The following is a 25,631-nucleotide window of genomic DNA, read 5'->3' on the forward strand; positions in this document are numbered from 1 at the left end:
AATTACCCCAAGCGGAAACTGTCTACCCTTCATTTCTCTTCTCTAATCATTGTAAATAATTTGTTAACACACCAACCACACTCACATATTAGTCAAACTGTGTTTTCGACAGACACAAATATGTATGATTATGCTCGCACACACCAACACCATTGAGGAGCATCAGTGGGGTGTACCACCTACGATCTATAATCTAGATTCTAGAATAAAAACATGTGTTGCTTGATTCAAAATTAATGCATTTCTCATTTTCGCACACGGAGGCAGAGCAGTTCAACGAATTTGATTTCAGTTTAACTATTTGACGGCGCTCTGGATGTGTGGCTGCTTGTGGGTGCCGTCGCAGAAGGGTCTGTGGGTGGTCTGTTTGCAGTTGCAGAGCCAGTAGTCTCCCGACTTTTCCACCTTGAACCGTATGGGCCTAGAAAATTAATGCAAAGCGGTATTACTTCGGTACTATAGCTCTGGCTCAAGCACATACCTCTGCTTGATCTTCAGGAACTCGTTCTTGTGCATTCCATCGCAGAGGGGCTGAGACTTGGACTTGCCGCACAGGCACCAGCTGTAGGTTTTATCTGTTGGGATCGCGAGTTGTGGTTATGTAAATATGTACTTGTTTTCTAGGCACCGGTTTGCTGGGATTTCTGAATAGTACCTTTTTCCAGGTGGATTTTGAAGGGTCGCTTGTCGAAGATCGCACCGTTCTCCTTTTGCAGAACGGCCGTTTGCTTATCCTCGAGCAAGTTCTTGGGAATTGTTTTGGCTGAGTCCCCCGGTTTTGCGCTGGAACTGTAGCAGGACTGCACGGAAGTAATGCCATGAAGTCATAGGAAGATTTTTCTCAGTTTTGGGAAGCTTACCTTGAGCAACCAGAACGCCCCCTGGTTTCGCCGTAGTATCATTGACATGTTAACGCTTATTTATTTTGGTTCTTTATTTAAGCTGATAATTGCACGGTCAAAAGTATCGATATGTTGTCATCGGTGCTATGGTGACGCATGGGCACACTATTATTTTTACCAGTTTAAAATGGGCTTATCGGGGGGAGTATTGATAGTATTGCTCTAATGTACACCCGTTTTAATGTACAATGTTGACGGGATATGTCATTCTGGTAGCGAAAAAGAAAATAAATTGAAGATGTGGAAACTGGCCAGTGCTGCCAGACTGCCAACCTGAACGCACAGTGCTGTTAAACGTCCCGGCTAAATGTCTACAGCAGAAACACCTCACGATGCTCTATCTGCCGTTATCGCTGCCCAAGGTCGCTAATTTGAAATTTGATTTCACAATTCCAGAATCTGTTCAACTGATAAGCGGAGATATGATTCCGATGCACCTAGAAATGTCTCTTTTCGTTTACAGGTATTTCAGCGGCCTATCACAGACATTCATCTGAATGAAAGCTCGTATTGTGCCCCATACTTGACTTGGAATTCTAAATTCCGACCGACTGGCGCACACGCCGAATTCTCCCAGATAACACGATTTATCAAGCGGCCCCGTTAGACAAACTGATTAGCTCGACCGCCTCGAGATCTTCTACGTAATATACTTTATTTTACAATACAAATACTACATATGCGGGGTGTCTTACGAACCTCTTCCAATAAAATATTAAGGGAAATGAATGCAGCGGTTTACCGGAAACCTTTTTAACTTTGAGTAAACAACTATAACAAACATCCAACATGGAATACCACACTTTTCGTTTGCATTCCAAGCTAATAACGCGGAAACCGAGATTTCTGGGACACCCCTGAGCTTGGCTAAAACTCATCGTTGAACGGGTAGTACTTATGCCCCGACATCCCCGAGAAGGGCACCGTGCGCTGCCCGGTGTGATACTGCTCCATGCCGGCAACGTCTTCTGGACTCAGCTCAAAGTCGAAGACACGGAAGTTCTCCTCGATGCGGGCTCTGTTCGACGATTTGGGCAGTGGCACCACGCCCAGCTGGACAAGATAACGCAGGCAGATCTGGGCCGGGCTCCGACCGTATTTCTTGGCCAGATTCTGGGCATGCTCGTCGTAGAGGAAGGGCGGCCACTGTCGAGCGGGCTGGGGACGAGCCAGGGGGCAGTAGGCGCAAATGACCAGGCCGTGGCGCTTGGCATGTTCTCGAAGCTGGCGCTGCTGGAAGCCTGGATGGCACTCCACCTGGTTCACCACCGGCTGGATGCGGCAATTTGCCAGCACTCGCTCCGTCTGGGCGGCGTTAAAGTTGGACAGGCCGATGCTGCGGGTCAGACCGAGGTCCACCAGCTTCTCCATTTCGCGCCAGGTATCCAGGTAGTCCACGTCCGTCAGCTCCAGGGTTCCGTGCACGTTGCTGTCGTTGTGGAACTTCTGGCCCACCGGCATGTGCATTAGATAGAGGTCCACGTACTCCAGACCCAGATTGCTCAGGCTCAGGCGACAGGCGCGCTCCACCAGTGCAGGGTCGTGATGGATTCCGCCCAGCTTGGTGGTTACGAAGACCTCCTCGCGAATGACCACTCCCTCAGCGATCTTCTCGGAGATCGCCTGGCCCACCTCTGCCTCGTTCTCGTAGACAAAGGCGGTGTCCAGGTGCCGGTAGCCCACGTCAAGGGCGTGGCGAGTCGAGTGGTATGCGTCCGACTCGAAGGACTTCCATGTGCCCAGACCCAGGACGGGCATCTCGCGCCCGTTGTTCAGCCGGATGGTGGGAGCTAGATTGGTCATCGTGTCGCTGGCGCTGATAATTAACGCTGTGCAAATTGGACGCTTCTAAGTCTAAACCAGTGCGATTACGCCTTTCTCACGATTCAATCTCTATCTGTTCCAGCTCGTCGAAAGCTTCGCGGACAACTGTTGGCCCGCTCAGCCGGTTTCGGTGATTTTGTCACGGCTGCCGAGCAGCTGCTGTGTCATCCGGTGACGTCACGGACAAGGCGCGGATATTCCCAACCAGCGTTGCCAACTTTTTTCACTCGATCTGGCGTTTTCGAAAGCTCAATGCGGGTTGAATTGTCTCGCGGGATTTAAAAGAATATTACATGAAAAATACGCGTAATTTTATCGTTTATAATTTAAATATATGAATTTATATGCATTATGAAATCATTAAATTCTATTTGTATACCAAAGCTGGTGAGATGTTCCCCAATTATTGAATCGAGTCACGATCGGCAGTGTTGCCAAGCGGCAAGCGGGTAGGAGAGTTGGCGGGAAAATGAGCAGGAGTGATCATCTTCGTTGAAATATGACTGTTAAATAAATATTTTAGATTAATAAACTTAATGTTCCATTTAGAGTTTGTCGCTGCTCATTTGCAAAGTTATTCCTTAGGAACTTAAAGTAATTTAGCTTTTAAGCCTAATAGAGGATAAATTAATTAATTAAATTAAATTACCAGTTCCGATGATACAAACAGATTTAAAACTCTAAAACTAATTCCTATTCCTTATGGCCCAAAATTATGAAGAGAAATAAAGCTGATTAAAGAAATTGTGATGGTTATTAATATTTCGCCCCCTGAATACAAATAAAAACCAAGTAGCAGCCTGCTAACACATAAATCTTTATTCGAATATTAGTTGAGTTCAAAATGTTAGACATTCAAAGTTATATATTGTTACTCTTGGGTTTAACATTTAGGGTTGCTATTGAAATATCTGCTCTGCATTGCACAATTCTCACTTCGGGGTATGGATTTTTGGTAGTTGATTACGTAACTGGTAGTAATAATACCAAATTCGATGGATTCATTACTTCTAAGTGGTTGGTGTTGTCTTCTTGCTGTGAGCTCTGGGAGCCGTCTCGTCATCCCAATTACGAACTATTTAATCTACTTTACTATTTGGTAGGTAAGTAAACTTCGAGATTGTTTTGCGTTAGACATGTAAACATTGATTTGAACATTAAGTGGTTAGAACTAGTTACGGCTCAAACATTTACTGACTGATTACGACTGATTGGCATTAGCTATATCTTGGTATCTTGGTAACGGAGGTATATACGTATAGCATGAATAAATTGTTTGGTGCATCCGTGAGTTACCCAATGATGTTGAATTTATGCAAGTGCCTAGGCTATATTTGAAAAATCAAAAGTTCGTATAGTTAGGTTTTGAGATTGTCAAATCGAATCACAAGTGAAATTTGAAATTTTCCCTTTTGGAGTACTAGCATATTTGATATATGTATGTAGTATATAGCATGTAAATCGTATTATTGAAAGTGCACAACAATAACAATAGTGGTGGTGTTTTGTTGGTATTACGTCAACATAGCAGTACTAAAAATGTAGAAACATTTTTGGATTTGACACTTTGGGAGTTTCCGTTGTGGGAAACGTTTTCTTAACACTAAAATGGTTTATACGGTCCATATGCTAAATTAATGCATCCGCTTGATAAACATTTATAGATACATGTACTTTTCGTGTGCCATTAGCACCAAAGAGTTGGCTTATTTCGAATATTTCCTCAAAGGATTGTAAGGTTGCGTCGGGTTTAAAACGCCTACACAATAGATACTACCCGTTTCCGTAGTACGTGGTGTAGATAAAGTAATTAATGGCTTTTCAACTCTACTTACAAACGGTACCATACTAAAATTGGTGTTGTTTTGCTTGTAAATCAATTCGAAATTTTTACATCTCATTAACTATAAACTAAACAATTTTGTTTCGTTTAAATCGGTTCGCTATATTTATAAAAGTGTTATTGTTTGTATCGTTATCGTTTGCATTTGCTGTGTTTTTGTTTTAAGGAGAAACCACTGGATTATAGTTGAATATATTGTTGATTTTGATTGGTTTTCATAAAGGAATGTATTTAATACGACCATTACGTTCTACGTAAAAGTTCATGGTCAAAGTTTGGTTACATCTAGGAATGGCGTTTACGTGATAAATCGTTGTTTGAGAGACCTTTACTTGGGAGAGGAGTTGGGTTAGATTGTTAACTACAAGTATGATTAGTGACTGAGGTTTGCTTATAAAGGCGAAAAACGATATAGTCGAATACCCGATCTTAGGATAGTCGGTAAAAATGTATTTACTGTTCACCCCACCATTTATATCCAGTTCCGAACAATAATTATAATATTAAAGTGTTTAGCTTACTATTAAAAAAAGTCAAGTTGTATCCATGGCTGATCCATATATAAAACCCATTAAAGATCTCAATGCTTCGGCCTTTCGTTGACGCAGACGGACGTTTCTTCTTTATCCGGGCAATTATAAAATATAAATTCAAAAATTAAATTCATAGGGTACTCAAGGCCCCTCGTACTCTACGGCTACCGGCTACCGACTATTGTAATACAATGGATAAACATACATTTGTTGTACAGTTGTGTTCGAAAAATAGGTAGTGTCAAAACCACGTCTTCGATAAATACATTTTATACTTGGTAAAGAACCACAGAGTTCTACACACATAATTTATTGGACTAATGGAAACTCCTTCACAATTGATTACCTGCATTCTAATTGTGAGATCTAAAAACGACTATTTTGAGAAGTACTGCCCATATTTTATGGGGATTTACAGTTGCACGTGTAATAAATAATTATAAATATTTCTCATATTTCTATGTATGTACATAACTACAACTAATAAGGTCCCTCTCCAGTGTTTAATTATTTGAATGCACTTGCACTTTCTTATCTAACAAAGCATAGAAAACATATGACTTTTATACAAAATAAAACAAATTGGGATTGTTTAAATAAATATTAATAAATGGTTTCGTATTTTATTTCCTGGTTGCCGTAAAAAAGAGAAAGGGGCAATAGGAAAAAAAGATTTAAAAATATAATTAAAGTAACTTATCTGCTACGTAGCTTACATGCTAATAACTAGCTTTAATTAGACTGTTAATAGTTGGTTTCAGTTTATGGTTTATAAAAATATAGATTCCATGCTCTCGGATACGTTGTACCATTTTACAAACTATTCTACCAGCTCGTGCGGGATTTATAGAGTAATGCTTTGTGGGAAATTATGCAGTATAGTTGTGCTTCTTTTGATGTTGCCTCCTATAAATGTTTAGTATCACACGCGTCCAAGTTTTGTTTTTATTCGTTTCGGTTTCCGCGGGGAACCGCGGTTTCCTGAATTTCAATTTATGTTTTCCATCTATCGTTTTGTACTAAAGCAAAAAGTTTCTCGTTTGCATTGAAATGCGTTTGGGTTTCAGTTCATTAGAAGATGAGATAGTTCCTGGTCGGGTCATAGATATAGTACACTGTAGCTTATGCTAATGCGGATGCGGATGCAGATGAGGATGAGAATGCGGATAAAAGTTTTTCCGGACTGTGGTGGCCGTGGCCCAATTGGCTCTTGGAAGGCAACAACAACCCGGCTAAGCTCATAACTGTGCAGCTAATTGCGGTTGATTAACACACACTAGGGTTAGACACTTAATACGCGCTACAGGCTAATCGGATGACAGCTCCACATGGGCTTAGAGCTTCCTGGTGGGCTCCACCTTCTGGGACATGGCGGTGAGTACCCGCTGGTTGTCGATGACGCGGAAGCTGCTAATGTACGTCCTGACCTCGCCCTCGCTCTTCGGCGATGGCGGCTCCAGCCCTGTTCCGAATTAAAATCGATTAGCAAATAACTCTTGGAAGATGGGGTGATGGGACGCCTTACCCAGACTCCTGGAGCGACAGAAGCGAATGGTGCGCATCGTTTGGGCCATCATGTGCATCTTCTCGAAGTTCACCAGGCCGTCCAGGCTGGTCTTGTTGCCCTCGTGAGCGAAGGTCATGTCCTTCAGCAGAAGCGGCATGAACGGTATCAGCGGCGGCTGCAGCTTGCCCACGAACACACGGTACGCCCTGTGGTTGCGACTGGGATCGATCAGGGCCTCGAACTCCTGGAAGATCTTCCTGAACTTCGACGGAATCTTCTCCCAGGTCTGTTGCAGCCTGGACACTGCCATGTTGGAGAGACCCATTACCACAGCAAAGAAGGCGTTCAGGTTCTGGTACTCCTTGCAGCTGTAACGAGATCAAATAGTTTACTTCTCCGTCTTTTGCCGGAAAGTGTGTTTCGTAGTTAGCTTCAACTTACTACGCGGCTAGCTTGATAAACTTCCTGACCAGACCGACGCGTTTGCTCAGACTGGGAGTGGACACCAGTTCGGTGACAATCCAGTACTGCACCTCGTTGAATCGGCGGAGGAACACATCCAAGTTGGCAGTGATCTGCGGGTGGGAGTGTAAAATTCAGTCAGCGCTTTGGGCCATCTTTAATATGTTTGTTCTAGTGGCAAAACTTTGGGCTAACTCAAATGACAAATGACAGCATTTTGCGGTCAGTGTGTAGCAGAATAATTAGCAAAACGAGACTTCTGAGACTTTCGGCAAAGTTTGCCTTCCTACCTTGCCAAAGTGATGCCGTCCGAAGGTGTGGTAAAGCAATTCGTATTCATGGACGGCCCAGAAGAGGTCCCACTCGAACAGGGTGATGTGGTAGGCCAGCTCCTTGGTGCTCAGTATCTCCAGGTCGATGTCCACGCCCTCTGTGGGGCACTCCTGCTCCTGCAGCTGGGTCTGCGTAATGGATGATGCAATAATAAGAAATGGTCATCCAAAAGCCCAAGATGGCCAACGCTTACCAGGGCATCCAGGTGGTCCTTGACGGAGACGAACAGGCGGCCGTTGAGCGACAAGCCAGTGGGTATGCTGACATCGTTGTCCTTGAACACGGACCGTTCTCCGTTCGACTTCACCTCGACGAGGACCAGATCCTCGGGACCCCGGTTCAGCTGCAGCTTGTCGGCGGCACACGCCTTGATGAGCTCCGCCGTGGTGTGCATGGGGAATCGCAAGGTGCAGTAGGTGTGGTCGGCGCAGTAGACGCGGAAGATGACTTCAAAAGCAGAGTGGAATTTACAATGAGTGATAGCATGGAATGGAATTACTATTGAATGGGCACTTACTATCATCATCCGGTCGGATGACCGTCTTCGAAGGCGTCGCATTGCCACTGAAGAGGCAGATGGGCTGGCCGTTGGGCGGGAGCTTCCACTTCTGACCAGCGTTCTGGTTGCGGTCCTCCTGGTAGCGCGCCATTTGGGTGAGCACATTGTGCACTATGCTGGTCTCCTCGTTCAGGTCCGGATCGGCCTCCACCTCGGCGGCGAGGTCCTCGATAAAGTCGCACACGCTGGGCTCCTCGAAGGCCGCGTGGCGAACGGCCATTACCCACTTCTGCATGAACTGGATTACGCGCTTCTTGAAGTTGATTATGTACTCCCGATCCTCGGCTGTTTGGGCATCCTCATGGGCATCGCAATGGAAGGTGCACGGCGGTTAAGGCGGAAACCAATTTTGTTTGGGATTGTCAATCGGATTAGGAATAGCATTTGTTGGGTCCTGAAAATCTGTCCGGCGCAACTTTACTGGGTCAGTCAGTCCAACCAAACCAAAGTGGTTTTCCCGTTTTGGGAATCTGGTTATTGATTTCTGTCCCTCATTCTGGTTAACTTTATGCTTGTTAATCTTATCACGTATTTCGATGCAGATTGTGAGATTAGTTTCAGGCTTCATTGACTAGAGCCCACCATCCACCTTGACCCCCAAACGAAAATGCTGACCCAAGTCATCATTGTGGCTTTGTTTCGACTGAAGTTGGGAACGGAAGTGTTGCTTTTTAGCATTTTCCGCTACACTCGAGCCCAAAAGCTCTGTATCAGAGTCATGTGTGGCGGCTGGGCACTTAAACCGTCGCTGTGGAAATTTTGAATTCAAATCGAGGAGAACGTGACTAGGGCGCGAGATGGACGGCATAAAAAGTGCGTTTTTGCACTTTAAGTGCAGCCTGGCTGACTGACTGAAGAGGAGGACCTAGCTAAACGGACCTTGGAAACGCTAGGCTTACTACATGGGGACTTAAAGAGCTTCAAGGAGGGGCTTACGCTTTGGGACGTGTCTGGAATTTGAAAGAGTAAACCCTAAAGAGCCGAAAAAATTTTTCGGTGATTTTTGTTGTTTGAAAAGGATATTAGTTGGCCAATTCATCAACCAGCTGAACAACTGGCATGAATACGATGTGTGTGAGCAGGAAGTCGTCCAAAAAGGGATCCAGTCCACCCACGGACTGGCCCAGTCGCGTCTCCAGCAGGTGCTCCAGCATCTTGGCCGGCGTGCCCGACATCACCGTATATCTGTGGGGAGAGATACCTAAATATATTTCCATTTTAAGGCGAAGGTAAGGTAGCTGGCTTTGGAAATAAGTTGAAGTTTTAACTAAGGTTGGTAAATAGACGGTTATGCTTTTTTCTAAAGATGCTAGAAGCAATGCTAACGTCTCGTCCTGGCCATAAACCATAAACCATCAAATCGTACTTCCTAATTTGGAGTGGACACTCACTTAAATGCCGAGTGCTGTCCACGTTGCTTTGCCACGCGCTCGAGCACTAAAACATCCTTGCCGTGTTCCTGCAATCTCAGGGTGTTGGCCTCCACATCACGCAGTATCCGGTTGAAGTGTTCCTTGTCCACGCGCAGCAAGTGGCAATTGTTCTCCTTCAGAACGATGGTTGCAGCTCTGCGGGAAGATGGGTTAAGATCTACCTTAGGGATGGATGTGTTTCAAGGAGTGTTTGAGCAACAGTCTCGTGACTTTCGTCGTGGGTAGCTACCCAATCATATGGTGAAATCGCGTAAATAGCCATAAATATGAGGGGTGGATGCAGTTGATGGTGGCATGCCCACCCCCGCAGAGTCGGAAATATATTTTAAATTGGATTTCAGCGCCAGATGCACATGCATTGCACATGCAGTTGGCAAATAAACCCAATTGATATATACGGAATTATGGCCTGCATGCTGATATGAGCACTGCAGTGCACGGCAGCGCGATTTATTATGTTTGTTGAAGGCAAACAAGCTCTTTGACTATTTTAATTAACCCAAAAGCCGAGTGAGAGCTTAAACTAGTTATCCTTTCATTGGGGCATTTAAAACGGAAGTGCACACGAATATGGATTAATAAATCTGCAGACAAAACGGATCCTGCCAGTTGGACTTCCTCTGTGCAGATCTCCATCGGCAAACAATGGAAGCGAGTTCCATTATTTAACAACTCTTTGATAGTTTCTGCCTTTGACAATCGCTCAGGCGACAGCTTTGCGAAATTGCTTACAAATTGAACGGGACCTTGGCTGATACTTTGTTTCAGTTTTGAATTGTTTGCCTTAAAATCGAGGTCCTTGTGGCCCGTTATCTGGACCGTGGCACCAAGTGGGCCGTAGTATAGCTTGTTCGAGCCATTGTGACTAAGCGGCCATTGTCAAGTCCGTTGTGCTGTCAGCCCACAAGAAGGTGGGCACCACAGAGGGGTCCAACATAGGGAGTTTCTCAAAAGATTTGCTCGGAGAGATTGAGCAGTCAGTTAACAATTGCTCAATGGAATCGCCTCTATTCCTCGTGCGCCATCACTCACCTGGGTGCGTCGTTAATCAGGGCCAGCTTTCCAAAATCATCCCCAGTCTTTAGAGTGGCAACAGTCCCCTTGCCGTGTATCACAACGTCCACCGACCCCTTGAGTAAGATGTACCAGGAGCGTCCTTCGTCGCCTTGATTGAACACTGTTAATGGGTTAAGAGTGTTAGGGGTTAAGACTCCTCGTTAGTACATATAGCTGCGCTGAAGTTTGCTGGGTTGGCTGACCCATTATTGGGCCATAATTAGCCGGGGGTTTAATTAAAAAGTTTCCCAACTTCCGCCGCCTTCGGAAATCACAACTCCGCAGCCTGGGAGCTATTTATCCTGCGGCCAGATACTTACATATTGTTCCTGCCTGGGCGTGAGCCTCGAACACGAAAATCGACGACAGCTCCCGCTTTATGCTGGTCGACAAGTGGGAGAGTGCGGCGATGTGGACCAGTTCCTCGAACACCAGCTCCAGCTCCTCCGAAGTCCGTTCGTGCGAACTGCGAATTGGGGATTACAAAATGTGAAGGGATCTTTGTAAGGTAAACCTATTCCCAGTAAACCCCTTCTGGACTGGGGCCCTCCGTACTTACGGTTTGCGCAATATCATACGCAGAGTGGCGTCCGGTCCGCGCTGGAAGAGTGCGCTCAGCGCCTCGCGGATGTGCTCGTTGGCCGCTCCGAGATCGTCCGCCTGGGGCACGCCCGCTGCCGCCGTGCCGCCCTCCTCGTCGAGGCGAAAGCGGTAGAGGAAGCACTTGTCTTTGAAGGGCTGCTCCTTGTTGACTGCGGGAGGACATCGATTACGAAATGGAGATTGAACAGAGTCGGGTGGAACTAACCGTGTGCGAGAACTCCTTCCTCGAGGAGCGCCTGCCACATGCCAGCCGCCTGGGCGCGGGTGTGGACAATGGGCGAGAGGTTGACCAGCCAGTCGACGAGCTCGGTGCCGGGGGCGCACTTGCGGATTAGCTTGCCGGATACCTGTTCAGGTGGCATAATTAGCATACCAATGATGACACCTCTCACTACCGGCACACTCACCTTTCGATCCTTAAGACAGCTAGAGTTGTCGGCGACGAGTAGTGTGCGTAGGGCCCAGCCCATGCGGTTCATAGCAGGACTCGGCGTCTGGAAATTTCAAACTCTATCAATTACCGTTCTACTCAAAAGTCCATACCAAATGTCAAATGCTTAGGAGAGGAGTCACTTCCCCATGGAAACCACATAAATATTTTGTAATTCCCCTGACGGCCTCTGGAGCAGCAAATTAACTCATTTGTCGTCGTCTATGTCAGGACATTACATTTTTGTTATTTATGTGAGTTCCACGGTGGGGCTTCGCTAGCTTCCTCCTTGTGCCCTTCTACACATCTTACCTCGGTAATGGGCAGCGCTGGGTTCGGGTGGTCGGGGCTGAGGGGTCTCTTTGTGGGCGATGTGGCTGCGGCTGTTGCTTGTACACTCGGTCCAAAACCTGAAGAGGCAGCCATCATGGTTTAAGATGGTTCAGTAATGTAGCGTTTAATAATTGAACGCAGTCAGTTTGCAAATGAATAGCAAAGAATACCGAATTTATGAAAGTTTTCAAAGCAAATAATCGTATTAATGGATCACAAAGGGTGACCACAATATAAAATATGTTTTTCAAATAATACAAAAAGCAGATACTCTCGCGCCATTAATCACCGAGTACACTCAGTGTTAGTCATGCAAAAGAATTTTGTAGGACTTAAGTGGATCTTTTGTCTACATACCGTTCTTCAACTTGCAGTTGGTGAATATGTCATTCATTAACTCCTTGTTTTTCTGCAATGGAAAATGTATTTAGCCATTAGTAGTGGGCACTTGGGTCTGGTTGCTCTGTGATGCCAATTACGTTGCTCATTTCGAATGCCATCGACGCAGGACGCGTCATCTGTCCACGCTCCAGCTGCCTTCGCCGCTTGACGGCGGCGGAAGTGCCGGAAGTGGCGCCAGCTGTGGCCTTGGTGGCCTTGGTCGCCTGCTCCTCCCCGCCGCTGTGGCGTCGGTAGCGGAGCAGAAGGATACCAGGGACCACGTCACTGCCGGCCACAGTCTGCGTGGACCAGCTCCGCTGGCCGACTACCATGTGGGAAGAGCTCTGGGAGCGGGGTTCACTTTCACTTGGGAGCGGAGTTCAAGCTCGCAGGTAATTGCAGCCAAACGCTTCTCCATGTACTGATAGCGTCAGGAGGTGACAAACACACGAACGGCGCGGTTCGTTGTTTGCAATTACTTATCAGGCACAAGGGTTGCCAAAGCCCCTACATCGTACATGTTTTAAACAACATATTTAACCCAATAGGCGCCACCACATCTAGGAAACTAATCTTATTAAAGCCTTTTTTTAAGAAAACTTGAAAGACTCTACGAAAGCAATAGAGTGCCCTTAATATGCTTTAAATATAAAATAATATAAACACATTACTTAACAAAGTAAACAAATTTATATTATATAGCGATAGGACATATGGAGAGTTAAAGAAAAGTTACGGGAGATCTTAGAAAAAACATTGTATATTTAAAACCTTTTTTATTTTTTTTTTAAAGTCTGCTGATTGTGCTTACATGTCGGTAGCTGGTCTTAAACCGTTATTCTTTTAGAAATCATTGTAAAATTAAAATAACTAGCTTGCTTCTCCCCAATGCAAAAGTACAGTATGTTTTAGTCTTATTAAATGTGTAACAGTATCTGGCAGTCGAGACGTTTCCCTCTGTCCATTAATCAAACATGAAAGTCAAATGTTGTACTCTCGATTCCTCGATTTCCCGCACTTAACAAGTCTCATTAGCTTGAAATGGGTTAAAATCAAAGCCAAGACGCCTGGCAACTCTTCATGTTCCGCTCGTCGATAAGCGACTTACGCTGCGTTGGCGTCGCCTTCGCCGTCGAAGCTAATTAAACTCGTTTCCTTATCAAACGCACGCCGCAATGAGTGCCACCCACCGGGGGCTCCAAAGAGCTCTAAACATAGGGGGTTCGAGTGGGGGGAGAGCCTTCGCCTTGAAAGTCGAACGTGGTAATTGGACTGTGATGTTTCCTGGTGCGTTTTCAATTTGGAAACTCTACATTGGCCTCTGCTGACTAACGCTGCGAGGTTTCATTAATATGTATAATTAGAGCTTAGGTTAACTGAGCCAACTAAAGCAAAGGAAGCCCTTCATTCGATATAAGGGATATTTTGTTATGGGATTCTAAAATCCTGCGAGGTTAAACATTTATTTAACTAAAATTTAGTGGTCTCTGCCATTTGAGCTTAAAGCTATTTTCTAAAGCTTGAGAAAATATATCTTATCAGTTAAAATGCAAACAATTCTTTATGAGCTCATACATTGTTATTTTTAAGCGTTTTATGGTGATAAAATTGTAAAAGAGCGTTCTTTCTTGTTCGAAAATAAATATACATTTTTAAATATTTGTCTAGCTGCCACTGGGTTGAAATGCAAGAGTACAAGAGTACTAAACTAAAAGACTTTGTTTTTATTAAATCAAAAAGACAATGGCTCATTTATTACTTTCTATTTCCAAACATAGTAGAGAGCAAGCAGGCGTATGCTTTCCTAGTAGAAATCTAGGTTTATACTACGTTTTCTATCCGTTCAATGGAACAAGGAAGCCAAGCCATCTGAACTAATAAAAGGAATTTATGGCTTCTTCCGGCAACTTAACCAAAGGAAAATAACACGAGAGAGTGCAGCAGGACTATCGAGAAAATCCATTGGATTTACCAAGGAGTACCAATGAGCAGTGCTTAAAACATTGATGCAATTTAAATTGATCGACGCAGCATGCACGTTGATGACTCAAGTGGGTGTGTGTCCCTCCTGACCAAAGGCCTTTAAGTCCTTTCTCCATCCATCTAACTCCCTTGCGGGTTCACATGTGCAACTTGCGTTCGTGCATAAATAAATAGCCCCGTGACCATGGACATGCAACTGTGCATGCCACGGGGCTCTTGATGCAATATTTATGGCATGGTTATTACGCAGACCACATGTTTGGCAATGCCGTGGTTGTGACGATGGCCAGAACATAAAACACGCCCGAAATTAAATGCAAATACTTGGCAACCAAGTGGCACTGAATCGCATTGAGCCTCGTCAGCTAACTGGGAACTTGCTGCAAGTTGCAACTGTAATTTCCGCTATTGATGCCATTCCTGCATCTGACTTGGCCTCAAATTGGAACCGACTACTTGCATTTTTCCAATCGCAATCGCTATCCCGATGCCAATTCCAATCCGAGTGGAATTGGCTTGTCCGGAGTAATTGGCAGCCATTGAAAGGTAAGTGGACTCGTATTTGGTTTTGTGCCCGAGCTTCGGTGAAATGAGACTGGTAATTAACCCGAAATTCCCTTTCACCCGCCGTATGCAACCACAATGGCTTTCAAAGAAATTTTCAATTTGGCTCTCTCGAGCAAATATTTGCGCACAAATCAAATGCTCGAGTGTGCTGTAAAGTGGGCGGGACGAGCCAAGGATGACAAGTTCCATGAACTCAATGGCTTATATCCATGGAGCTCTTGCGAATATTCCTCTTATTCCCCCTTCAATTTGCCCCCTGATTTTATCGCATTTACGCAGTGGCAATCGTAGTGGCAAAACGCCCCCAGCTCGCATTTTTATGGTCCTGCATCCACAGCTTCCGCCATCGACTTTCACTTCATTGTTGCACACTGCGTATACGTGACATGTGGTGGCCCTGCTGTCGCAGCTACTTTGTTATCGTTCAGTTCAGTGGAGTTCAGTTCAGCTCAACTCAGCTCAGCTCAACTGGGGCTGCCTCTCGGGTAAGCCAATGCTGGCATAATGTTGCAAAATAGTATTCTCCCCAATTTGGTTTTGGGGTTTCCTCTCGCTCCTGCTCCCGGTCACCTTTCCCCTCCCCTGACTGGTTTCCTCCTCACAAATAAGGTAAACAGACGACCCTTTCTAATTCTTGTTGCTCGCCTGTGTGCCGGGCTCATACCTTTTGTGGCTGCCGCAGGAGATGACTTGGGGTCCTGGCTGAATGGCATTGTTAGTGAGATTTGCATTCGGACACTGGCAGAAAAAAAGGTGTCAAGTAATTGGGAAATCGACGCATCTTGTGGTTTATTTTATGTGTATTTCTAGCCTGCGTTATTCTCAGTGCACCTTTTTGCCCGGTTGTGTGGCTCTTTCAAATATTTACATTTTGGCATATGTAAGCCATGTTGTGGTTGACTGTAGTCAAAAAGATGCTTAACCACATTCCAGCCTTGTGGCATGCCAAATGCAAATATAATTCATTTTCCGCTCAAAGGCATTTGCCATTTGGAAATTAGGCCAATCGAAACTATCTGAATAACCCGCCTGGTTTACCAGAAAGCCTTTCCAATTAATTATCCACTCCCCAGAGTCCTGTCAATCCATCCAAGTGCGCGAAAACATGCGACACGGCCACAATGATGCATTGCAATGCCTAAGCCCGCCATTACCTTCTAATGCCATCCTCCATATACATATGTACATACATACTCGTAAGTAAATGGGAAACAAAGAACTACTTAGCCCACGGGAGAACTTGGCTTAATGCCCCACTCTGCGGCAAAGCCAGAGCACTTAACTCCAAATTACTAGCCATGTGTTTTTGGGCTTAGGCCGGGGATTCCTGGGAAAGTATGTTTCTGGGCCCACGCTTCATTAAATGTTAATTGAAATTTTAATTAAATATTTTCCACAATGACAGGGGAAAACCTTCTCGAATTTCTGCATATCATTTTGGCAAACCATTAAAGGAACAGACGTATTGAAGCCTCTCACAGAAGTGGAATGTGCGAAAACAGGGCGAAAATCGATTAAGTACCCCAAACTTACCTCCCAGATGAGTCGAAAGTCCTGCTGCTCCACCCGCAGCAACTCGCAGGTGGTCTTCGTCACAACGGTGCTGTCCCGCGGCAAGTCGTGCAGTACGGACTCCCCAAATGTGGCACCCACGCCCAGGTTGCACAGAGTAACTGCGCTCTGCAAATAAATAAATATAAATGCAAACATAAAGTTAGACTGCGCTCAGGTTGGACTTAAAGAAATCTAGTTTAAGTACCAGGTACTTCCCGAATGAGAAATCTGAAATAATTGTTTTCTTAAGGAGAAAAGAAGCAACCGACATTTTCAGCCCAGTAGCAGTGATGCTCTCAAATATATAAATCTAACTCAAGATAATAACTTTTGTTAACGAATCTCTCTTAAAATATTAAGAACTTTTGTAAACGAAAATCTCTTTAAATATTCTATATTTGAAATAGTCTTGAAATGCATTTGAAGTACTGTTCTACTCTTTTAATGAGTTGTCTTCATGTACTCGTATACTCACTACTTTATCACCTAAATGATTCAACAATTATGCTTTTTTTAGGGAAATAATAATTTCAAAATATTATATTGTTTTCTCTATCCATGGTATTTTACACTATCAATGAGTAGGTTCAGTGAGGGTATCCGAAAGTTGGCACCCACCTAGAAACATCTCTGAAGATGCCGCACTCTGTGGTGGCTTGACTGCTCCAGTCTTGGGCTTATCTTTTGTTGGCATCTTGCACAATTAACGCAAATGGCCGCAATTTGCTCGTGGTGGCAGGGACAAACATTTGCTTAAAACTGTGTAATCGCTTCATTGTCGCATTTTCCGCAAAACCACGGACTCTGAAGCACCACAGCGTCCAAATGGAAACCGGGAAGTGGAACCGAGGAGGATATGAAGCACTCTTCATTGGTGAGGCACTGAGGCAACAAACGCGGATTGCAGCTCTCTAACCGCAACATTGCAATGACATTTTAAATTAGCCAGCCGCGCTTGCATCAAACTGTTTGTGTTCCCACCATTCCACTTCCACCAGACTTCCCGGAGTTCTGGGCCACACTTCTCGCTGCCTGGCACTTGAAGCCCCAAGGGCTTCGCAGACCGAGAATCCGAGAATCGGAGAACACGGGAATCTTGGTCGTGCCGTGTAATTGGCTTAACAAGACTTGCGAGCGACCGCAGAAATTGTTAAACTCGCATTACCCGACCCAACAACACATGGGTGCACAGTTATTAAGGGCCACGGAGACCATAAAATATACTTTAATTAATTCCCGGCCTGTGTAATTGCCAAACTGCTGTTGTGGCACCTTTCTTTTGGCCAACTTCACTCGCTTTTCTGCTGATTTATTGCGGCTTTTCGTTTTTGACAAGCGTCAAAAAGAGTCTGCCACGCCCTCCCCCCGCGTCTAAGCTGAATCTGATTGCTTTCTAATTTATTGCAGCACCAAAGTTGACCCACAGACGCAGAAAGAGACGGCGGCTGGCGGCAGAAAGAGACGGCTTGAGGCGAGCGGAAAGAGATGGAGCGCAATGAAAAGCAGCCGACGGACAACGGATTTTGTCAACCAGCATTTCCCTCTCGCAATTTCCTGGAGCCGGGGAGAACTGAATTGAATTTACGCTCAAACAATAACATTTGGAAAGCTGCCCAGCTTTGTGAGTTTGCCAGTTTGGAAAAGGCTCTCTGGGCGTTTGCCTAAGCTTATTTTTATTTAACGTTCTAAAGATTGAGTCTAATATAACAAGTGTAAAGCAGCTCTATATTTATCGTACCGCCCCTACTTTCGCAGTCAACGGGGATATCCTAGTCAGTCAATGGGAGGATCTGTTACATGAACTTGAGTGAATTACATACAGATTTTAGTCGATTGACAATTGTTTTATTAAGCGGGGCTTTAATTTATAGTAGTTGGGTAAATATTAAAAGAAAATCAGTATTCTCTAGGATTCTCATAGCTTGTGACAAAGCCACGATGACTTTGGTCATGGGTTTGGATTGGTGCAGTGGAACTCAGTTAGTGCTCAACATAACATGATTGACTTATCAGAATAGAAACTTTATTTCTTATCGAAATATCCAAATGAACCGAGGGATTAGTTTATTGTGTAATAACTGACTCCTTAAAAATAAATATAATTCCAAAATATTCCACTAACTGAGAAAATTTCCAAACAATTGGACTTTTATGATGACGACATTGAGGAAACTGATTCAAAGCTGTTTGCAAATTTGTATGTTCTATAAAGTCACCTACTACTGTAGTATTAGCTGAAAATACTTAATGCTAAACGGATTTCTTTTCTGGGTTCAGATTTCACTCTTTTAAGGATCCTATGGGATATTACTTTAAAACGTTTCAGAAACATGGCTATCGCTTGGGGTAATACGGTTATTGCCAACTTATATCTACGGATGATATGGAGTCGAAAACACGGTTATTGCACGGTGGTATGGTGGTATCAACGGTTGGGATGGCTCCGGTATCTATAGCCGTGTGTGAGCACGTACTTTTTCTCGTTTCGTTTTCTTTACATAAATGCGGGGTTGCAATGCAATGTTTTACCTTTGCATAATGTCGCGTTGATTGCTCCACGTTATACGTACAACTGCGACGAAAAAGCATTTTCCCTCCGCTCACTGGAGCCGCCACTGGAACTCAGTTTGTGGATTTTGGACACTCGGGCAGTTTTGCATATTCAAATGCAGCTGAGCGACATTTGAAAATATGTATAAACAGCCCACAAAAACAACAAAAAAAGCCAACACGTTACCCGGTTTAAATGGAATTGTTGATGGTTTGGCGTGGTCTGTTGGTCGCTGCTGCTTTTGATTGCAGGTTGTGGACGTGAGCTCAAAATAGCGACCTCCCACTAACTAGGCTAAAAAGCAAGCACGCGCTGCCAAAAATATATGGCCAGCATTCCGGACCCACAAGCTCCACAGCTGCCATTGATAAACGACTTGGACGCGTGTCACTTCGGGCCTCGATTAGCCACTCTTTTAGCCAGCTTCCCAGCCAGTTTCAGTTTCAGTTTCAGTACTCGAGCTTTTGCAACCGCGCGGCAGCGACTCGCACAGCGAACTGAAATTGAAGTAGATGGCAACTGACGGCGGCAACTGAGCAGCGGCTGGAAGTCAGCGGAACTGGGAGAGACTATGTTGCATGTGGCCGGCTTTTGTGCAACGCGATGTTGCAAGCTGCTCGAGTGTGGCCAACAGCAAAAGCAAAAGCAACACCTGCTGAAGGCAGCAGCAAATTGGAACGTTCTGTGTTGTGACAGCTCAATTGACCATCTATGTCCCATAACTGACTGCCAAATATTAGTTATCAGAAAAGGAATCCGAGAAGGGGGTGATTTATGTTACGGGGATTGACAGATACATCGTCATTTCTCACATCTTAACTTCTACCAAGAAAATTGTGTTTCATTAATTTTCTGGGATAAGTGCAACTCTACAATTCTTATAATTTAATTGGCAGTTTCAAGCACGCAAAACAAGCAAACTTAACTTAAGAGATAAAATTGCTTGCGAGGGCATCAATAAGTCGTTGTGCAGCTGCCTCACATCCCGATACGGTGGCATGCAAAAACAGCCTTTGGTGACGTTTGGTGCATGCAATTAATCCGCGCAAGAGTTCCGGGCACAGACCGTGGCCATGTCCATGCCCATGTGCATATCCATGTCGGCGGACATGCTCGTATCCATACCCACAGCTAAAGCAATAGCGATAGCGATAGTGGCGATGAAACCTAAGCCCTGTCCCTGGCCGTGCCACATGCATCCACAGCATTGTTTTTTGGCCGAATGTCCAGTGTCCCACGTCCAGTCGACTTTTTGTTTACTGGCGCGCTTGAAAAACTTTTTACGGACATATGAGCACGCTTCCGTCCGTCGCAGTTGCAATTGCTGATGCTGATGCTGCTACTACTACTGCTGCTGCTGCAACATTTGATGCTGCTGCAGTTTGTCTCGCATTGCAGCACTCGGGCCAATTCAGTTGGGCAAACAAGGATGTGGACTTAAGTTTGGGCGATGGCGATGGCGATGCGATGCGAGCGACTAACGGTGATGGTGCTCGGACTAATGGAATTTCAGATGAGATGTGGCTGGTTGGGAATTGAAAGTTTTCGGGCCAAGCAACCTTAAAGTTGTGGCTTTAAACAGTTGAAATACTTTATGGCATGGGTTGAACAACCTTGACACTTTTATTTCAGTTGTGCTTTGTCTTCATGTCGGTGGTTTTGCACTTGTTTTGTATAGCCCCACTTGTTTTTTTCCGGGCTAGTAATTAAATTTAGTTTGCCCTCCCACAGCGAAGTTAGGGCTAAGTGGCAGACCAAGTCAAAGATTGCTCACACTGCTCACTGTTGGATGCTCAGGCAGCGTGTATCCGCCAGATACAAGTACCACATATACCATTCACATATTTCATTCACATATTCGACCGTTTGAATAAATCACTGACTGCGTTGTTTGTCCAATTAATTATGCTAATTAGGTCATCAGTTATTAATTGCAAAATATTCACTTGTTTGTGGTTTTTAATCCGCCTAAAAGTGTATAAACAGTGTCTATAACCGGATGATGAGCTAGTGGCCGCAAGAGAGTATATAATTATTGTTATAAAAGTAAATTTTCTGTTCCTATACCCGTTAGAGCCGCGCCCATTACACCGCACAATTTAAACGACCCTGATTTTCCCAGCTTTATGCACTTGCCTCAATTTCCACGCGTTGCATGCGGCACTGACGTTAGATAAACATTTCCCTACCTGCATAGTTTAGAGAAGATGGGATAATACTATTCCGTAGGGGCATAAAATACATTTTAAATGACTGTTCCATTTTCTGCGTAACAGGACAGCCGAATATACAAAACAACAAAAGAGAGAATGCTATAGTCGAGTACCCGGACTATAAGATACCCGTTACTAAGCTAGTGGAAGTGCAAAGGAAATTTCAACATTATCTGAAATATAGGTAGAAATTGGAAAAATAATAATAAAATAAAACAAAAAAAGAGAGAGAACGCTATAGTCGAGTTGCCCGACTATCTGATACCCACTCAGCTAGTGGAAGTGCGAACGAGACTCTTTACACTGACAGTTTTTTGCGGTTTGTGAGCGTTAGAGTGGGTGTAACAAAAAGTTTTTTGCAAATCGACAGATATTTCCAAGACTAACTAAAATTCGAAAAAATATCTAAACATTTTTCAAAAGTGTGGGTTTGGCAGTTAGGCAAAAAGTTGTTTTGCAAATCGGTAGGAATTTACAAGACTTATGAAAAAATATTAAAACATTTTTTAAAAGAGTGGGCGTGACAATTTAAGGCGTTAAAGTAATGGGTATAAAAATCTATTAAAAGGTTACAATATACGCATATAGACGAGGATTGTTCAATTGCTTTACTTCGTGAATGCTGGCTACATTTCTTATGTGCAGGGAATTTGTTCTATTTGAAACGTCTATATTTATGTTCAATAGTACTCAAATTGCTAACTATAAATTACGCTTCAGGAAAAAACAAGATGGACTGGTTAGGATCATAGACCGGGAAATTAAATCACTTAATAAGTTATTGGAACGAAAACAGCTTCCTAACTAAAATAAGAAAAATACTACCACGCTTGCCATGGAGAATTATAACTTTTTGCTAACAACAATAGTTCCTGTTCAGGCTCACTAGTCCAGATGATCTTGTCCGTCTGTCCACATGAACGTCGAGATTTCAGGAACTATATAACTAGAGTTGAGATAAGGCAATCAGTTTCTAGAGGCGTAGACGCAGCGCAAGTTTGTTGATCTATGGTGTAACAATGGTTCGCCCTTCCACAACCTGACTAACTGGTATCTGATAGCGGATTCTCTGGTTTTTGAGTACACTCTTATATGTAGCAGTGTTATTTAATAACTTAGCTATTTAACATGATAACACCATAAAACTAGAAGAAGAAATAAATGATAAGCGGTCAAATTCATCAACCACCGTAAAAGTAATCTCATAGTCTAGAAGAGGCATTGACAATCGTGAACTATTCGACGTGGTGGGGTTATTATTATTTTTTTCTACAGACATATGTACATACTGTTTAATAAGGTAGGGCTTACCTCAATTAGCCGACTCGTGTTGCATGCTTCAGCGCCATATTTTAATTTGGGGTTTTCGCTGCCACGGTTGAGCAACCTAACGAGTGTGGCATGAGGTATGCAAAACATTAGAGCGTCTGGGAATAGTAATTAATTTCGCTCAGCTATTCAAAGGAAAGTCATTGACTTTAACATTAAAACAAGAGTGAATGCTTTAGTCGAGTTCCTCGACTATCTAATACCCGTTACTCAGCTAGTGGAAGTTGCGTGGCAGTTTTGGGCGGCTTGTGGGCGTTGCAGTGGGCGCGGCAACACGAATCAACAAACTGCGTCAATGTCTCTAGAACTTGTGTACTTAATCGCTTCTATAGTTCCTGAGATCTCGACGTTCATACAGATATATACTTTACACTTTACTTTATACTTTTTATGGTCGGAAACACTTCCTTCTGCCTGTTACATACTTTTCAACGAATCTAGTATACCCTCTTTCTCTACGAATGACTGATATACCTAGTGAGGTAGCAATTCGCGTGGCAAGTTGCAACTTTACCAAATGCAATTTATGAACCTGCTAATCTGATGGGAACAACATTCGTCTGAGTTCATCTGACAGAAAGTCTATTTAATCATCTAAACATGAGTGAGTGCTTTATCACAGGTGAATATGGCTGAAAAGGTAAGTTACAAACAAAAATATGTGTATCAACAAATATGTATGTACATATGTAACAAGGAATTGTATTTAATAAATGAACAGTCTTACAAAACCAAATTCTTAAATATTACATCACTTTTGTTTTCCATCCTAAGCTGTATACATGGTCACCAAGAAAGTGGAGCTTAGATGCGCTCCACGCGCAAGTAGATGCCCCCAACGGAACCCAAAACTATGGAAAAGGGGCTATACTTCAGTGGGATCTCTGTCTTGTCGCAGACGGAAAGCCTGAACCGGCTGATGATCTGAGCCAGACCGATGCGGGCTTGCATTTGGCCAAACCGCATCCCGATGCAGTTCCGCGGTCCGTCGCCGAAGGGCAGCCACTCCACGGACTCGCGGGCGGCCACCTTCTCCGGCGAGAAGCGCTCGGGATCGAAGACCTCGGGATTCGGATAGAGATCCTCATCGCGGTGGTAGGCACACGCGGGGATTACGATCTGGGTGCCCTTCTCAATCACTAACTTTTCGTGGCCCGGCACTACGTAGTCGTTAAGGGCCTTCCGTTCGAGGTGGGGCACCAAGGTGTAGAGACGCAGGGTTTCTAAATATTAGATATTGGGTAAAACCAGTTAGAATCTCTGTTGGGGTTGTGTTTTGAGAAATAACACCTACCTGAGATGACCTGGTCCAAGTAGGTCATGGCCTTAATGGAGTCATAGGTTAGCTGCCCCTCGTGCTCCTCCAGCACCGTTTGGATCTCGTCCCTCAGCCTGTCCTGGATGTCCTGATTCTGGGCCAATTCATACAGGCAGTAACTCATAGTCGAGGAGGAGGTCTCAAAGCCGGCCACATAGAAGACGAACACCTGGGCGGCCAGTTCGCCGATGTCCATGCCCTCGATCACCTCGCCGTTGTCCAGGGTGGCGCGCCCTTTCTGCTTCAGCTCTATCAGCAGGTTCATGAAGTCGTTCCTCTTGAAGTTCTCCCGCTCCCTGAGGGCAATCGTGTCGTTAACAAGGCGCATGAAGAACTGGTGGACGTCCTCTGGCATCATGCGCATTCTTAGCCTGCTGGCCAGCTTGGGAAAGCTGAACATGAACATGGTAAGCAGTTTCCCGTGCCGCAGCTCGGTGAACACCTTCTGTCCCATGGTGCGGAAATCGCTGACAGGGGTGCGCAGCGTGTTGCACTCAATGCCGAAGGCACAGGTGCCAATCACATCGGTGGTGAATCTGGCCATAAGCTCCTTGATCTCGAGCACAGCTCCGTTCTGGGCGGCGGGCACCTGCTCCGTGATGACCTTGACGAACTCCTCGGACACCTTGACCACCGTGGGGAACATGAACTTCATCTTGCCCGAGGTGAACGTGGGCGTCAGCCGCTGACGCATATCCTTCCACTTCTTTCCGTCCAGGTTGAACAGGTGCTGGGTGAGCGGGTCGTCGCGCCCGTTGTGGAACTGGCCGCGATCGGCGAAGTTCGAGAAGTCCTTGATGAGGATGTGCTTGGCCAGCTGGGGGTCCATGATGAAGGCGGCCGGCTTGTGCAGGAAGTAGAAGCCCACGAAGGGATTGCCGCTCTTTCGGTACTTGTTGTAGTAGTCGTAGAAGAAGTCGTGCATCACCCGGTCCTTTCGGAACCCGACCATGTTGCCGTACAGTGGGTGCGGTGCATCGTGTGGCACTCCGCGGCGACTCCAGTAGTTGAAGTTGCGGTAGTACAAGTAGGCCAAAAGCGAGGAGATCGCGATCAGAAGGTATATTAGAACAAACATGTTGCGTAGCTACTCCCGTTTCGCATTCGTCGTGCTCGACCTGCGACGATTTACTGATCACCACAAAATGTTCGTCCACTTTTTATAAGATTCCATGCGACGCACAGGCACGACGACAGCATACATGCTTGTTAGCTACTTGTTCCTATCACCATGACTTGCCTGTTTGGTAGTTGGTAGTCATGATTACAGACTCGCTGATAATAGCAGGCACTTTTCTAACCGATTTAAGAGCACCTTCAAAGAGATATCCAACCGCTTTTCTGTACTAATGCTCGCGAATTAAAATATAAACAACTGATAACGAGATTGTTGTTAAACAAACCGGTTGGTGCTCCCGTAAGGAATGTTCCATCAGGTTTACTCACTCATTTAATATCATTCGGGAGGGGTGGCAGATATAATGTACATAAACATAATACATATTTTATTTATTGGGATTAAATTTATTTATTTATTCTCTACTCGTCAAGACTTCTATCTCTCTCTCTTTTAGTAATGGGCACTAACACAATGTGTGATAACAATTAGTTCGGCAAGAGAACTAAGATCTCTTTCTCAAAAATATTTTAACGTTCACTTGACGCTTCACTGTACGAGTGGATCAAAATATTAAGAGAAGATAACGATATTGTTGTTTAATTGGTGTGAGTGGTTTTAAATATTGTATTCGCATCGGGTCTTATTGCTCATTAAAAGTCACAGCAACAGCGTGCTGTAAAATTATACTAGGTATAACGTAGTGTAAATGCGTAGTAATATGGTCAGGCAACACATAATCCGAAAACTTTGTAAGCTAGGTAAATCTTAAATGTCCTAAATATATCCCAATATATCCC

At 44.6% G+C, this 25,631-nt stretch overlaps 4 protein-coding genes across 7 annotated transcripts in view; all 4 read right to left on the reverse strand.

Moving 5' to 3' along the window:
* Positions 1-222: 222 nt before the first annotated feature.
* Positions 223-1,018, reverse strand: LOC6528320 (CDGSH iron-sulfur domain-containing protein 3, mitochondrial). Its single transcript, XM_002089337.4, has 4 exons — positions 861-1,018; positions 656-800; positions 482-575; positions 223-421 (listed from the first exon to the last, which is right to left on the reverse strand). The coding sequence occupies exons 1-4, from the start codon at positions 906-908 to the stop codon at positions 298-300; spliced, it is 411 nt and encodes a 136-aa protein (XP_002089373.1). The 5' UTR covers positions 909-1,018; the 3' UTR covers positions 223-297.
* Positions 1,019-1,538: 520 nt separating this feature from the next.
* Positions 1,539-2,871, reverse strand: LOC6528321 (aldo-keto reductase family 1 member B1). Its single transcript, XM_002089338.4, has one exon. It carries the CDS (start codon positions 2,703-2,705, stop codon positions 1,770-1,772), a length of 936 nt encoding a protein of 311 aa, XP_002089374.1. The 5' UTR covers positions 2,706-2,871; the 3' UTR covers positions 1,539-1,769.
* A 648-nt stretch (positions 2,872-3,519) lies between these two features.
* The window catches only part of LOC6528322 (rap guanine nucleotide exchange factor 4), a 37,501-nt gene continuing 15,389 nt past the window's right edge, over positions 3,520-25,631 (reverse strand). For 3 of the 4 annotated variants that reach the window (XM_015198946.2, XM_015198944.2, XM_039370827.1), the window contains exons 6-21: positions 16,283-16,429; positions 12,176-12,227; positions 11,798-11,895; positions 11,463-11,549; positions 11,261-11,402; positions 11,012-11,204; positions 10,773-10,918; positions 10,429-10,573; positions 9,355-9,531; positions 8,987-9,148; positions 7,922-8,283; positions 7,598-7,851; positions 7,362-7,532; positions 7,051-7,184; positions 6,628-6,977; positions 3,520-6,564 (exon numbers count right to left, since the gene is read on the reverse strand). In XM_015198946.2, coding sequence (XP_015054432.1) covers positions 6,437-6,564; positions 6,628-6,977; positions 7,051-7,184; positions 7,362-7,532; positions 7,598-7,851; positions 7,922-8,283; positions 8,987-9,148; positions 9,355-9,531; positions 10,429-10,573; positions 10,773-10,918; positions 11,012-11,204; positions 11,261-11,402; positions 11,463-11,549; positions 11,798-11,895; positions 12,176-12,227; positions 16,283-16,429 — 2,748 coding nt within the window. In that variant the 3' untranslated portion in view covers positions 3,520-6,436. Of the gene's footprint in view, positions 6,565-6,627; positions 6,978-7,050; positions 7,185-7,361; positions 7,533-7,597; positions 7,852-7,921; positions 8,284-8,986; positions 9,149-9,354; positions 9,532-10,428; positions 10,574-10,772; positions 10,919-11,011; positions 11,205-11,260; positions 11,403-11,462; positions 11,550-11,797; positions 11,896-12,175; positions 12,228-16,282; positions 16,430-18,832; positions 18,946-25,631 lie in introns of those variants that run through there. The other variant, XM_015198943.3, reaches the window with a different exon arrangement.
* LOC6528325 (cytochrome P450 6a2) lies at positions 23,079-24,862 on the reverse strand. The gene is made up of 2 exons (XM_002089342.3): positions 23,691-24,862; positions 23,079-23,619 (listed from the first exon to the last, which is right to left on the reverse strand). Exons 1-2 carry the CDS (start codon positions 24,790-24,792, stop codon positions 23,201-23,203), a joined length of 1,521 nt encoding a protein of 506 aa, XP_002089378.1. The 5' UTR covers positions 24,793-24,862; the 3' UTR covers positions 23,079-23,200.

The sequence above is a fragment of the Drosophila yakuba genome, chromosome 2L (genome assembly GCF_016746365.2).
Source record: "Drosophila yakuba strain Tai18E2 chromosome 2L, Prin_Dyak_Tai18E2_2.1, whole genome shotgun sequence".
Lineage (NCBI taxonomy): Eukaryota > Metazoa > Arthropoda > Insecta > Diptera > Drosophilidae > Drosophila > Drosophila yakuba.